Here is a 14017-nt window from a genome sequence, read left to right on the forward strand (position 1 = left end):
TACAATTGAATCACAGAATGATAATGCAAAGACCAAAGAATACAAAAAAAAAGTAGTGTTCAGAAAACATTATAAAGTTTGCAGGCATTATCTCTAACGACAAAACCACTTCTTAAAGTTTGGTTGATAAAAGAATAATAACACCCTCCTAAAACTGATTCCTCCTAGGCTTTGTGGGCTGGCCAGGTTTGCTAGGTCTCATTTTGTTCTTCCCTTTAGGCTTGTCTAACTGGTTTTGAGCCTTTCTAGCTACTCTTATCTGCATTTGGTCGAATTCCTCTCTATTCTGTGCTTGTATCTCTTCATCGGTCTGATGAATAGGCTTCTTATGTCGATTAGGGCCAGACCGGCGACAAATTTAAGAGAACAGTACCAAATCTGTATGCCACACTTTCATGGTTTACATTTCCTGCAATGAGAAGAATATAACGTCACCTTCTGACACAGATAAATCTAAGAGAGAAGCGCCATTAGATCACCTGTTGTTATTTGATCATCCATGCTCTCCTTTATCAAGCCAAAACACGAAAGACAAGCATCCCCATCCTATAGTATCCATTAAGCAAAAACAGTTTAGCAACCTTAGATCACAAGGATACATAGCACTAAAAGTTTCCCCTTACGTTTACCTCATCAAACAGAACGGTGTAGGCACTTAAGTTATTGTAGGATGCAAACCCTTCTTGTCTACAATGATCCAACGCTTCAGCTATTTTATAGGCTATTCTCAACCGCACTGACCATTCCATGGTGTGATTGCCCTCTGTGATATCACAACAGGGACAAAGTTCAAGACAGAGAATGCTAAGTTCTGATTCCATTGATTCTATAAACATATACATTGATTCCTACTAGTTCTAACTCTGTTTCAGGTCACAAAAAAAACTAATTCACAACAGGGGCAACGTTCAGGACAGAGAATGCTAAGTTCTTATTCCATTGATTCTACAAACAGATACATTGATTCCTAGTAGTTCTAAATCTGTTTCAGGTCAAAACAAATTATAATTCTTGAACCATCTATAGGCATAAAAGATCATGTGACATAAACCCTCATCGTTTCTGTACCCAGATCAAGTGAAAACAAAAGCATGCAGTAATCAAGTAGAGGAAACATACGGTGGAACAAACGCTTTGCAAGCGTCTCATATGGCATAAACTCTGCAACAAGTAGCCTTTCATCTCCTTCACTGCAACATCCAATCAAATTGACGACTCCCTTGTGCCGTAACTGCCACGCTTTTCGTGCCTCTTCCTGAGAAACGAAGGAAGACGAAACAGAATCACAACCCATCCAGCGAAATCAATAAAGATTTGAGAATCGATGAACTCTACAGGCAAGAAACAGTTACCACAAACTGATCACGATCAGGCCAAGCCGTGTTCTTGAACTTCTTGACAGCAATGGAGCCGAAGCTCTGCGATTGGCCCTTGTAGACGATGTTGGATGATTCTTCACCGTTCTCTGATACAATCTCGTCGGAACTGAAGTTCTTGGTCTCCGTCTTGAGATCGGAGTAGGAGAACTCTGTGAACCTCGTAAACTTTTCGTCGTTCTCGAGCTGAGAAATCGACGACGCGTTCAGAGTCTGTTCTTGATCTTCCATCTTCGTGGGCAAAGGGGAGAGAGAGAGAGAGATGGGGTGAGCGCCAAAATCTGTTTTCTGTTTTTTTTTTTTTTTTTTGTTAGAGAGTGAAGGAAACTATGAAACCAATGATCATCAATTTATAAGCATCATCGTGACTTTCAATACAAGGAGTGAAAGATATATCTACGCTCAAGATGACGCATCTTGGTAATCCATGCGTCAATCGTCAACTTTTATTTTCTATATACGCAGATTATTTTTTTTGTTTTTGCTCGAACTAGTTATATATGTCTATATCTTTTGAAATAATTTTAAGTGTATCTGTTTTGTTAGTGGAAGAAGTTGTTTTGGTAATTGACTAATTGTTAAATGTTAGCGATAGAAATGTAATTGTTATATGTTTTGGATAGTATTTAATTTCTGTGAGTTATTTTTTATTCTTCTCATTTGCAAATTTTGCATGGTGCGTGGTGACAAGTGGATTTGAAAAGCTCCAACTAGCTATATGTCTACGAATCTACGATATATTTTTGTTATATTTACAGTTTTGTTTTGTTACTGGAAGAATTTGTTTTGGTAACTAATGAGTAATGATATAAGTGTATTTGTGTTCTATAATATACTGACTCCAAAGTTCAACGTATCAGTTTTACAGGGGCACCAAGTAAGTATGCTATGTAATCTAAACCAACAAAAAATATATACACATAACCAACTCAAAATTATCTTTTAAAGAACATATTATTTATATGGTTTAGTTCTGTTAGATTTGGTCCTTACAACTAAACAAGGTACTTTAATCAACAATTGGTTTTTATGTCTTTTGTTTATGGGGATCCGGTTCCCTAATATAGAGAAAAAGTTTGGGATAAATTAACGGATATTGGATCTTTTCATATTGATCCATGGTTTTTAATTGGAAATTTTAATGAACTAGTTGGAAATCATGAGAAACAGGGTGGTGCCCTGCGACCAGCATCTTCCTTTAAGCCTTTTATTTTAATGCTTCGTCACTGCGGGATGCTTGAATTTCCTTGTTATGGGGAACAATTATCCTGAAGAGGGAATCATTGCAACAATCAGGTGGTTCGTTGTCGATTGGATCGAGCATTGGGTAACGAGGATTGGCATGGGTTTTTTCCAAATTCGAAAGTAGATTATTTGGATATGATCGGTTCTGATCATTGTCCAATCTTAGCTACTTGTCTAACATCGGTTTGGAGAAGGCAGAGGCAGTTCCGGTTTGATAAACGCTGGTTGGGTAAGGAGGGATTAGTTGGTGCGGTTGAGTCAGGATGGAATCGTACAAGAAATTTCCGGACTCCGGATTTTGTGGACAAGATAAAGAATGGTAGGAACTCGATTTCCTGGTGGCGGAAAAATAATGTAAGTTCTGGCCCATCAATTATTTCTTCTTTGAAAGCACTCTCTGCAAGAGGCGAAAATGAATGATTCGATGCCTCTACCAAACAAAGGCGGGTGAGAAATAGGATTGTTGGATTATTTGATGTGGATAATGTCTGGAATGAATCACCCTCGGGCATGGAGCATATTGCTACAAAATATTTTGAGGATCTTTTTAAGAAATCGGATGGTATGGGTATTTCAGAGATGCTTCAAGTTATTAATCCGATTATTACGGACAGTATGAATAGAGTTCTAATTAGGGACATTACTAAAGCGGAAGTCCGAAAGGCTCTATTCGCTATGCATCCGGAAAAAACTCCAGGTCCTGACGGGATGACGACTCTGTTTTTTTCAACGGTTCTAGTCCTCTTTAAAGGGGAATTTGGTGTTTTTGGTTAAAGAATTTTTTCGAACAGGCAGTTTTGATCCAATTATAAATGAGACGAATATTTTTCTCATTCCTAAAGTAGATAGACCGCAGCGGATGGAGGAGTTCAGGCCGACCAGTCTTTGTAATGTGAGCTATAAAATTATTTCTAAAGTATTGTGCTTTAGACTAAAGCGGTTTTTGCTCCTTTTGGTTTCAGAGACTCAATCGGCTTTTGTCTCTGGTCGTTTAATTACAGATAATATTCTTGTTGCTCAGGAGATGTTCCATGGGCTAAATGCTAACTGACGGTGTACTTCGGAGTTCCTGGCTTTTAAAACGGATGAGTAAGGCATATGATCGGGTTGAGTGGGATTTTTTGGAGGCGGTTTTGGTCCAATTAGAATTTGATAGAAAATGGATTCCTCAGTGTCGTATCAAGTTCTTCTGAATGGTCAACCCTAGGGTTTTATTAGACCACATAGGGGATTACGTCAGGGGGATCCTCTGTCACCGTATTTATTTATACTTTGCACAGAGGTTTTGATAGCAAACATTAAAAAGGCTGAAAGGGAGAAGAAATTAACGGGTATCACCATCGCTCATGGTAGTCCCACTGTTTCGCATCTATTATTCGCTGATGATAGTCTGTTTTTTTGTAAAGCAGAGGCGACTAAATGTAGGGCGGTAATGAATATAATAGGTAACTATGGTAAAGCCTCTGGACAAGAGGTAAATCTGGAGAAATCCTCTATCATGTTTGGTAAGAAAGTCCTTCTGCTATACGATCTCAGTTAAAATCAGTTATTGGTATATCTAAGGAGGGTGGTATGGGTTCTTATTTGGGTATTCCTGAAAACCTGCAAGGCTCGAAAACTAAGGTCTTTAGCTACGTTAAGGATCAGTTGGATGATCGAGTTAATGGTTGGTCTGCCAAGATTTTATCGAAAGGTGGCAAGGAAATTATGATTAAGTCGGTGGCGTTGGCACTTCCTACTCATGTTATAAATTGCCACAGGATTTGACGTCAAAATTAACGAGTGCTATCTCCAGTTTCTAGTGGAAGTCTAATGATAAGGCTCGAGGTATGCACTGGGTTGCTTGGGATAAATTATGTACAGATAAATGCGAAGGGGGTCTAGGCTTCCGAGCTCTGGAACAATTCAATGATGCCATGCTGGCCAAACAGTTTTGGTGTTTAATTCATTATCCGACATCCTTAATGGCTCGGGTGATGAAAGGGCGATACTTCAGGAACAAACACCCTCTTATGGCAAAAAAACCATATAATCCTTCTTTTGCATGGAGGAGCATTTATTCAACCAAGGGTTTGGTGGAACAGGGAGCGCGATGGGCGGTAGGCTCTGGCTGCTCTATTTCGGTTTGGCGAGATCCGTGGTTACCGAATATTCATCCAAGACCAGCGAATGGTCGGGGGAAATTGCTGCTCCCGAGTTTGATGGTTAATCATTTGATTAATCCAGTTACGAAGGACTGGCATTTGCCTATTCTTGAGGAGTTTTTTGATCTGGTGGATATACCATTTATTCAGAGTATGACGGTCAGTAAAAATCATCAACCGGATCGATTATTATGGCACTTTACTAAGTCAGGGTATTTGGTAAAATCAGGTTATCGATTAGCTCGGGAATTAATTGCGAAAGTTGAGTGTGGGCCAACGTGTACGCCCCTGCGGGCTCAGTCGTGGAAATATAACGTACCCCCGAAGATTTAACACTTTTTCTGGCAGATTGCCTCGAGTACCCTCCCCGTATTGGAACGCCTTGCGCATAGGGGTGTATGTTGTGATGCTTTGTGCAAGCGGTGTGCCTCTACGATGGAGACTATAAACCACGCTCTCTTTGAGTGTCCTCGGTCTCGAAGTATATGGGAAATTTCTTCAGTGTCGCTAGAACCGGGCGGTTTCCCATATGTTTCCATATATGTGAACTTAGACTTTATATTCTGGCGGGCGACTTCCCAATCTAGGGAGGCTGATATAACTTATCGTCTTCCTTGGATCTTATGGTCTCTTTGGAAAGATAGGAATAAAAAAGTTTTTCAGGGCATAGAGATAGAGCCAGTTGAGGTCTTAAATCAAGCGGCTAATGATAAGCTATTGTGGGAAGAGACCAACTCTTACTCAGTGAGATATCTGCATCCTCCACCCTTAATGGAGGATAGGGGTTCTTTTCCTTGGTGCCCGGTTGATGGTTCATGGAAAAGTACGGATCAGTTTCAGGGTCTAGGTTGGTGGTGTTGCAATGATGAAGATTCGACGCTTTTTCTGGGCGCACGGAGTCATCGATGGGGCCCTACACCCTTACATGCGAAATTACAAGCTCTAATCTGGGCTATGGAGTCTTTACTGGCGGGTGGAGTTATTTGTCAAGCCTTTGAGACGGACTGTGCAGAGCTAGTTGCGATGGTGCAGATGCCAGATGATTGGCCCGCTTTTTCGATGGTGCAGATGCCGGATAATTGGCCCGCTTTTTCGAATCTGCTGGAGGATTTTTTGCTGCTCTGATCATCCTTCCTTTCTTTCTCTCTAATCAGGATTCCACGAGACTTTAACGTAAGGGCATATTGTCTTGATCGGTCTTCAAGATCTTTAATTTCTGCATCTACTTTTGTAAATTCTTTTGCTTCTGTTTGGACAACCAATTTATGAATTCTTTTTTAATTCAATTAATGTTTGATTGAAAAAAAAAAAAAAAACTTTCAGTCATCAATTACTTATTTGTATTTTGACAACACTAGTCATTAATTATTTTGAAGTAATTTATAACTCATATAGTAATTATTATATATATATATATATATATATGTGTGTGTGTAGAGTTGGTTACATCTCTAGCGAACGAAAAAATTGGATAACGTGGTAAAAAAAACTTTGAAACGACACGAAGCAAAAACTACTAGCTGCTCTAGTTTGGGCATTGACGTGCCTTGACAATTTGTGCTATGAAGTGGTGAAGCTCGAAAGATCGTCTAACTGCATCATTCATGTCATAACCTCCCTCAAGATTGGCCGAGATAATACAAAGGCGTAAGGTTACTCCGTGAGATCATTAAGACACGCTCAAGACTCTTACGTTACGAATATCCTTTGGTTTTTAAGGAAGACAAATAAAAACATTATACTGATGAAATTGCCAAAAAGGCTTCCTCTTTTTCGAATTAGATATATTTACTCTTAATTTGGTTCGTATAGTTGTGAAAACGAATTTGGTTCGTATATTTATTTTAATACGAGATAAATTTGAGATTTTTTTTGCTTTCAATAAAGGTGGCATTGACAATAACTATAAATCTATTTACGATTTAATACGAGGTAAATTTGGTTTTTAGTTTTTTTTTTTTTTTTTTTTTGTTCTTGTCCTCTTTTTCTAAATACAACTTAGCAAGAATCACAAACCTATAACTTGACAAATTTAAAATTAGAAGAAAAAGTAAATGAAAAACATGAAGAATGTCACAAAGCATTGATTATAGCCTGCTTCTTGGAACACCGTAACCCAAACATATCATCAGCATCTCGAGATCTCTTTCTACCGCAAACGGCTACAACGTCGTTTGGCTTCACGGTATTCACATCAAAGATATCAACTCCGAAAAGCCGAACCACCACCTTAACCGGGTTTTCCCTCGGACCAGACCGAACTTTCCAATCAATATAAAGCTGCCGGTCTAGTCCGGTCGATCTCTCGAAAGTAACAACATCACCGGCTCGGAGATGCTTCTCCTTGACGAATCTACTCCAACCCTTGGTTAACACGTAACTTTGACTACTGTTCCAGTATGAGTAACGGAACCTCCACACTTTACCATTAACGTCTTCGAAGTTGATCAAAACACCTTTAGTCACTGATGGTGAACGTGACGGTAACGGAAAATGCTTCTCGGCGTGTTGTTTAGGTATCACGAGACGGTTCAGCTTCCCTACGTCGCTAGGCGTTACAGCTTTCTCGAAAAGCACCTCACGCGTCTTCAAAACGTTGTCGTTTAGAACCGTACTAGATCCGTTACGTTTTCCGTTGGCGTCGACGGAGAGAAGCAACCGCCGTTTATTGTTCTGTTCAAGCTCGTCGGCGTAAGTGTGTTTCCTCACCATGTCGACGATCTCTGCCTTTGAGTGAGCTTCAAGAAAAGCTAAATCTCCGTCGTCGAGAAGGGTCTTGAAGTTGACGACGGCGTCGCGGCCGCGGAACCGAAGTGCGGCGATGTCGTAGGAGCGAGCGGCTTCTTCTTGCTCGTTGAAAGTGCCGAGCCATACTCGTTGATGCTTCTCGTAAATCTGAGCTCCCCATCTTCCGTTAGGTTGAGGAACCACGCCTTTGTATTTTGACGACGGTAGCTTCCGTGATTCTGTCTCTACGCCGTTCTCCGAATCCAACACGACGCTGCTTCCGCCGCTTCCCATCCGGTAGAGATGAAACGCCGCCGCCTGAGAAGGAGGAGGAGAGAGTTTCTTGGCTGTGGTGGTGGAGAAAGATCCCGAAGTGGAGGAACTTATCTCTTCTATGCAACTAGAATCCATATTCTTTGTTTCAGTTTCTTGAAGATTCTGACCAAACCAAGAAACACAAATTATAACCTTCTAACAATCAAAGTATAAAAGAAACACAAATTAGGTGAGAGAGATTTGGGTGACGTTGTTGCTTTTATTCTCTTTTTCTTTGGTGCAACCTATATATATACAGAGACATATGATGCTGTGAGGAATGAACGAGGCAAGTGCATGTACATGTACATTTTATAAAATGTATCTAATTAATTTGTTTTATGTTTTTGAAGTTAATTTTTATTGCTTTATGAAAATAAATGTCAAATTGACAAAAATGGTTACGTGGGGTCAACGCTTATAAGGATCGCAAAATTAACTTCGAAGGAAGTTTCCGAGAAGGGCAGACCAAAAAAAAGTAGTACTACGGCTTTTCTATTTTTCGTACGTTTTGTTATGTACATTTTTGGGAAACATTTTTCAACAATGTAAGTACAATTTTTTACAACACATTCCCACGTACTTTCATCAAATAAAGTTCTCATCAATCATTACAAGTTACTTGAAGTATATATAACCACAGTCGAATGATTTATTTTGTTGCATGCATAACCAAATATTAATTTTACAATTCATTGTTTCCCGGGAGAAAAAAGGGATGTACTATCTTACAGACTAAATATAGTTAAGCAATAACTCTCGCTTTTTTATTCATAGGTCATTCTATATATTTCTTTGACAAAAAAAAAAAAGAAGGTCATTCTATATATTCATTCCCATATTCGCTTTATATATTCACATGAAAAAATTTATACAATCTAAGACAGCAAGTAATACTAGTACGTAGTTACTAGTTTATGAAATATTAGATGCTTGGAGGAGATTACTTGGCTAAATATCGATATCCGATTCAACAATCCATTTATGTTCAACTTTTATAGGTTTAGAAGAGTCAGAGATTGACCCAAAAAAAATCAGAAATTAAAATAATAATAATAATAATAATAAGTCAAGAGTTTTGAGTTTTGACGAGAAAAAAAGGAGACAAGACATACAAAATGAATAAACCAATGGCAATGGGTTACATGATAAATGGGACCAACCAAGGGGGTCAAGTGGGATGGGGGATCACATGAAGGACCTATCCTCTCTTTCTTTTTTTTTAGTTCATCCCCCCTTCGAAGCAATTCTGGTTGCGATATTTTTATTCACCATCTTTATATGTTTCTTGTTTAAATATTTTGTGAATTGATTAGAAAACAAAAAAAGAGACTTTTGGATAGGTAAGGTCGCAAGGATTATGATCTTATCTGATACTGTTGTCTCTTATACTATCGTGACATAATCTGCTTTCTTTTGTTTTTCCAGTTTCTTCTTAATTCGTGGCTATTTTATTCTTTAATTCTCCACACCAATGGAAAATGTATGTATATAATTGCAACAAGCAAACACTAATAATTCTCTTTCTACATCTTTTTTATTATTATTCTCTTTATACATCTTAGTCTCTGGTATATAATCATATTTCTAATTTGAATATATGATATATACATAGAACATTATTGATGTACGTATCTCTATATATTAGAGAGAGAGAGAGGGAGAGAGAACAAATGGATTAATTGTAGACATGGCGGGATGTTCCCGCTAGGGAGGGAGACAATTTGATAAAATTGAGCTTATCCAACCAAATATTTTTTAGACGTTGCTATGTTTTCATTTTCTGCCCCTACTGTAGTTTTTACTTTTACTACGTATGACATGTATAGTGTGCCAGTACAATAATTATAATCAACGTCCCATTGTTTCTAGAATGAACAATTATGATGTGTTTAATTCCTCTACGATCGTAGTAATCATATATGAACTTGGAGTATATCTATGAACCGAGAAAATGTTCTCATCGAAAAAAAATTAAACCCTTAGCATCTCATGATTAAGTTTACCATATCATCCCAACATATTCAAGTACTAGTCCAACTCCTATGAACTCCAATAATATGTATATTTATATGTTTGAACCCATATATATATATATATATATCTAAACTCTACAATATGTATAATATATACACATGTGTATACATATCTCACCTCTCATTATCCCAACACATTTAATTTATCAATAAATATGACACATCAATAATCATCCAAATCACATGATAAGGTTGAATGCTGAATCAGTAATAAAAAATAATACTAATAATAACAACATCAGAGCATAAGAAAATTAAAGATTGCTAGAATTTTTTTTATTAAAACGTAGAAAATATTTTAAAAGAAAAAAATAATTATAATTATTCGAAAAACAAGAAAAAGTCCATGCACGTATACGTAGAAAACAGCGTGCGGGGTAGAGGGGGTCGCAAACGGCAAGCAATGTGTTTTATGTCAACAATTTGGAGATGCAAGTAGGAGAAAACTTGTGATTCGTTCCAAGCAAACCAAAAAGGTCAGCTCCATCATTTTCATTGTTTAAACATGGACCCAAACCTCATCTCATCCTAATTTTAGTCATATTCTTATTCCATCTGAGCCGTTCATTTTGGATTCTTATCCTCCATCGTTGAGATCGCACAGTTTTGGTAAGAGACAGAGTATGTATTATTGACATTTTTCGTATTTTCCATCTTCTGCTAATCACTAGTATCCACTTAATCAGACTTGACTTAACTAAATTCATTTTATTCTGGTGGACTAATGAAACTCGTGGTCTAGTTTTAGACCAGAAGAACTAACTAATTAAATATTTAAACCATGATGACCAACTTAATTAATTTATTTAATAGATCAATCTTGTGGGTCCTACATACTTAATTGGATACAAGGGTGAAAAGGCGAGAAAATAAAATATTAATTAGCGTGCGATTAATTAAAATATTAAATATTACACAGATCGAGAACACAATTATTTGATTGATCTGCATATTATTCAGAATTATTATGTCTCATTATACTATTATTTGTAAATTGCAGCAGCCGATCCATATCTAGTTTTAATGATCTACCTAACCCCTAGATCTTCTATTTTAGCATAAAGTATCACAGTGTAATTGGCTAATTGATTCATGTCTAGCCAATAGTATAACTTAGCAATATGTTTCGTCTTTTAGATATTCTGTACCAGAAACATAATAAACTTGAAATTTATCGAATCAATACTTTATATTAAAGTGACTATGTGGAATTGAAGCGACTTTGTCCAATTCGGTGTTCTGTTCATAAAGCCATAAAGCCAAGCAAAACTACAATACACATAATATAATTCTAATTAGTTTAGTTAATCATGTGACTTGATGTAGTGGTGATTAGTATGAGAATATCATGTGAGACAGTGAGGGGCAAATGAGAGAATATGTATGACTGTATCTTTCTTTATCACACGTACCCACGTCGACACCGACAAGCTGTATATGTTTGTGCGTACATTGTGGTCAATGTTCTTACTGATTCGTTTCACATTTCTTTGCCAATGCTAGCTACTACAAATATTTTATGAGTAACATACAAGTTGTGTGTTTATTGTAACTTGTAATGTCATTGGTTGTAATAATACCTGTCATCTGTTATCTGTTAATGTATCTGTTATGTCATTTGTCCTTCTAGCCCCGCTCTAAAATCACTATTTTTTTTCATAATTGGTAAACTAAATACAAATACTCAGTAGTATCAACGATTGATTAGTATTTGCTTCTTCTTTTTTTCCTTACATTTTTCAAAAATCAATTAGCTACATTCAACCTTTGAATATCCGCTTGATTTTTATAAAATTGTATCAGGACAACAACAAAACTAGTACAAGTGTACAACTATACAAGTACGTATTTGGAATCCATATATATATATCTTTAACATATAGAGTATTTGGTTTTCAAAAATCAATTAGCTACATTCAACCTTTGAATATCCGCTTGATTTTTATAAAATTGTATCAGGACAACAACAAAACTAGTACAAGTGTACAACTATACAAGTACGTATTTGGAATCCATATATATATATATCTTTAACATATAGAGTATTTGGTTTTCAAAAATCAATTAGCTACATTCAACCTTTGAATATCCGCTTGATTTTTATAAAATTGTATTAGGACAACAACAAAACTAGTACAAGTGTACAACTATACAAGTACGTATTTGGAATCCATATATATATATATCTTTAACATATAGAGTATTTGGTTTTCAAAAATCAATTAGCTACATTCAACCTTTGAATATCCGCTTGATTTTTATAAAATTGTATCAGGACAACAACAAAACTAGTACAAGTGTACAACTATACAAGTACGTATTTGGAATCTATATATATATATCTTTAACATATAGAGTATTTGGTTTTCAAAAATCAATTAGCTACATTCAACCTTTGAATATCCGCTTGATTTTTATAAAATTGTATCAGGACAACAACAAAACTAGTACAAGTGTACAACTATACAAGTACGTATTTGGAATCCATATATATATATCTTTAACATATAGAGTATTTGGTTTTCAAAAATCAATTAGCTACATTCAACCTTTGAATATCCGCTTGATTTTTATAAAATTGTATCAGGACAACAACAAAACTAGTACAAGTGTACAACTATACAAGTACGTATTTGGAATCCATATATATATCTTTAACATATAGAGTATTTGTTTTTTTTTTCTCTCTGTTAATAGTGGATTTGCTATAACGATCATAACGACCCGTAAAGTTTTGGCTTAAAATGTTGGGAGGAAATATTTTTAAATGCGTCGGTCAATTGCGTGACGAACTTTACTCCAGTGCAGTTATTATTCTATATAAACAAACTATTACTAGAAGCACCATTTTCATACAATAATGAAAAGGGGAAAGAACAATAATATATTATATTGCAAACAAGGATTGTGAAAGGCTTACGTGCATCGAGGTCAATGAATTAAAAGCAAAATTGCCAAATAGTTGTCATATAATAATTGTACGGAAGCAGTCAAAACTCAAAACACTTCATCAAGAAAGTCGATTTCTATGATGTTACTAAATTATTTCGATGGTAGGGCATATATCTATTATAAATGTGAGATATTTCAATACAAAGAAAAATCAATTAAAGTAAATGACATTTCAGAAAGACTAAAGATAAACAGAGTTAAACTTAAAGATTAATTAAAACTTAGTCTTAGCTTTAAATGTTCAAATACATAAATATTGATGATTTAGAGCATAATGGAAAAAAAAACTAGTAATCTATTTTTGAAGTAAATTTTCTCCAATTCACCTTTATTCTCACCTTTAAAATAAAAATTGCTATATTTTCCTCTATTTATAGAGAAAAAATAGAGTTTCTCTATTTATAGAGGAAAAAATAGCAATCTATATTTTAGATGTGAGAATAGAGATGAGTTAGAGTAAAAAATAGAGTTTCTCTATTATAAAAGAAAAAATAGAGCAAACCATTGGAGATGGTCTTAGGTAGTCAAACTTATGAAAAAGTAATTTATTTTTTACATTCTATTCATTGAAAACTGAAAAGCCAAATAATTGTAATAATTATTTTACCTCATAATCCCACACATTGGTGCATTTTCGTATCATTTAAAATTACTTCGTCAAATATTGATAAGAATTCACTTCCCCCCCCCCTTATTTATTTTACAAATAATTTGTTTTCAGAATCAGACTGAGACCTGCAAAGACAAAACAAAGCAGAGTTATCTTACAAACAAACATATCGAAAGTAAATAATCAATGATAAGACAGAAGACGAATTGTAGCATACATATCCGAAACAAAAAAATAAGAAGCACAAGGACTCTATGCTGCACCTTAAACAAAAAATTGGTTGCCAAAATCAGTCTGATCGTGCAAAGAAAAAATAAACATAAAAAATAAGTAAAATTTCATTAAAAATAAGTAAACTTACATTAATTTTGTGAACTCCAAGTTACTTCACAGTATTTATGACTTGGAAAAAGATGTGACCACATGGATTGAGAAGTTTTTGATATACAATGTGTTTGTTTTATATTAGTGTGGGTTATGAAGTCCTTCTTTGTTATGCTGGTTGCTGCATGGTTCTACTGTGAAACATACTTAGAAAATGTAGAAAGAGTCTTTGATTTATCGATATGTGGTTGAAACTTTTATGGGTCTTCCATTGGTTGAATATATAAG

At 35.7% G+C, this 14017-nt stretch overlaps 3 protein-coding genes across 3 annotated transcripts; 1 reads left to right on the forward strand and 2 right to left on the reverse strand.

Annotated features, from left to right (window-relative positions):
* Positions 1-229: 229 nt before the first annotated feature.
* LOC147941536 (putative inactive receptor-like kinase BSK12) lies at positions 230-1607 on the reverse strand. Its single transcript, XM_087457259.1, has 5 exons — positions 1353-1607; positions 1120-1255; positions 630-763; positions 480-546; positions 230-409 (listed from the first exon to the last, which is right to left on the reverse strand). The coding sequence occupies exons 1-5, from the start codon at positions 1605-1607 to the stop codon at positions 336-338; spliced, it is 666 nt and encodes a 221-aa protein (XP_087313385.1). The 3' UTR covers positions 230-335.
* Positions 1608-3780: 2173 nt separating this feature from the next.
* Positions 3781-5890, forward strand: LOC147941537 (uncharacterized). Its single transcript, XM_087458556.1, has 5 exons — positions 3781-3817; positions 3902-4095; positions 4158-4364; positions 4424-4924; positions 5114-5890. Exons 1-5 carry the CDS (start codon positions 3781-3783, stop codon positions 5888-5890), a joined length of 1716 nt encoding a protein of 571 aa, XP_087314682.1.
* A 768-nt stretch (positions 5891-6658) lies between these two features.
* Positions 6659-8145, reverse strand: LOC104701513 (AP2/ERF and B3 domain-containing transcription repressor RAV2). Its single transcript, XM_019227711.2, has one exon. It carries the CDS (start codon positions 7901-7903, stop codon positions 6839-6841), a length of 1065 nt encoding a protein of 354 aa, XP_019083256.1. The 5' UTR covers positions 7904-8145; the 3' UTR covers positions 6659-6838.
* Positions 8146-14017: the final 5872 nt, after the last annotated feature.

The sequence above is a fragment of the Camelina sativa genome, chromosome 7 (genome assembly GCF_030686135.1).
Source record: "Camelina sativa cultivar CO46 ecotype springtype chromosome 7, ASM3068613v1".
Classification (NCBI taxonomy): domain Eukaryota; kingdom Viridiplantae; phylum Streptophyta; class Magnoliopsida; order Brassicales; family Brassicaceae; genus Camelina; species Camelina sativa.

Excerpts from the sequence above, each read along its gene's own strand:
- LOC147941536 (XM_087457259.1), bottom strand. The coding sequence starts at position 1,607 with ATGGAAGATCAAGAACAGACTCTGAACGCGTCGTCGATTTCTCAGCTC. Across the intron at positions 1,256-1,352 it reads CTGATCGTGATCAGTTTGTG|GAAGAGGCACGAAAAGCGTG; the intron begins GTAACTGTTTCT and ends TTCGTTTCTCAG. Across the intron at positions 547-629 it reads ACACCGTTCTGTTTGATGAG|GATGGGGATGCTTGTCTTTC; the intron begins GTAAACGTAAGG and ends TGGATACTATAG.
- LOC104701513 (XM_019227711.2), bottom strand. The coding sequence starts at position 7,903 with ATGGATTCTAGTTGCATAGAAGAGATAAGTTCCTCCACTTCGGGATCT.
- LOC147941537 (XM_087458556.1), top strand. The coding sequence starts at position 3,781 with ATGGATTCCTCAGTGTCGTATCAAGTTCTTCTGAATG. Across the intron at positions 3,818-3,901 it reads GTATCAAGTTCTTCTGAATG|AGGTTTTGATAGCAAACATT; the intron begins GTCAACCCTAGG and ends TACTTTGCACAG. Across the intron at positions 4,365-4,423 it reads CGTTGGCACTTCCTACTCAT|TGGAAGTCTAATGATAAGGC; the intron begins GTTATAAATTGC and ends TCCAGTTTCTAG.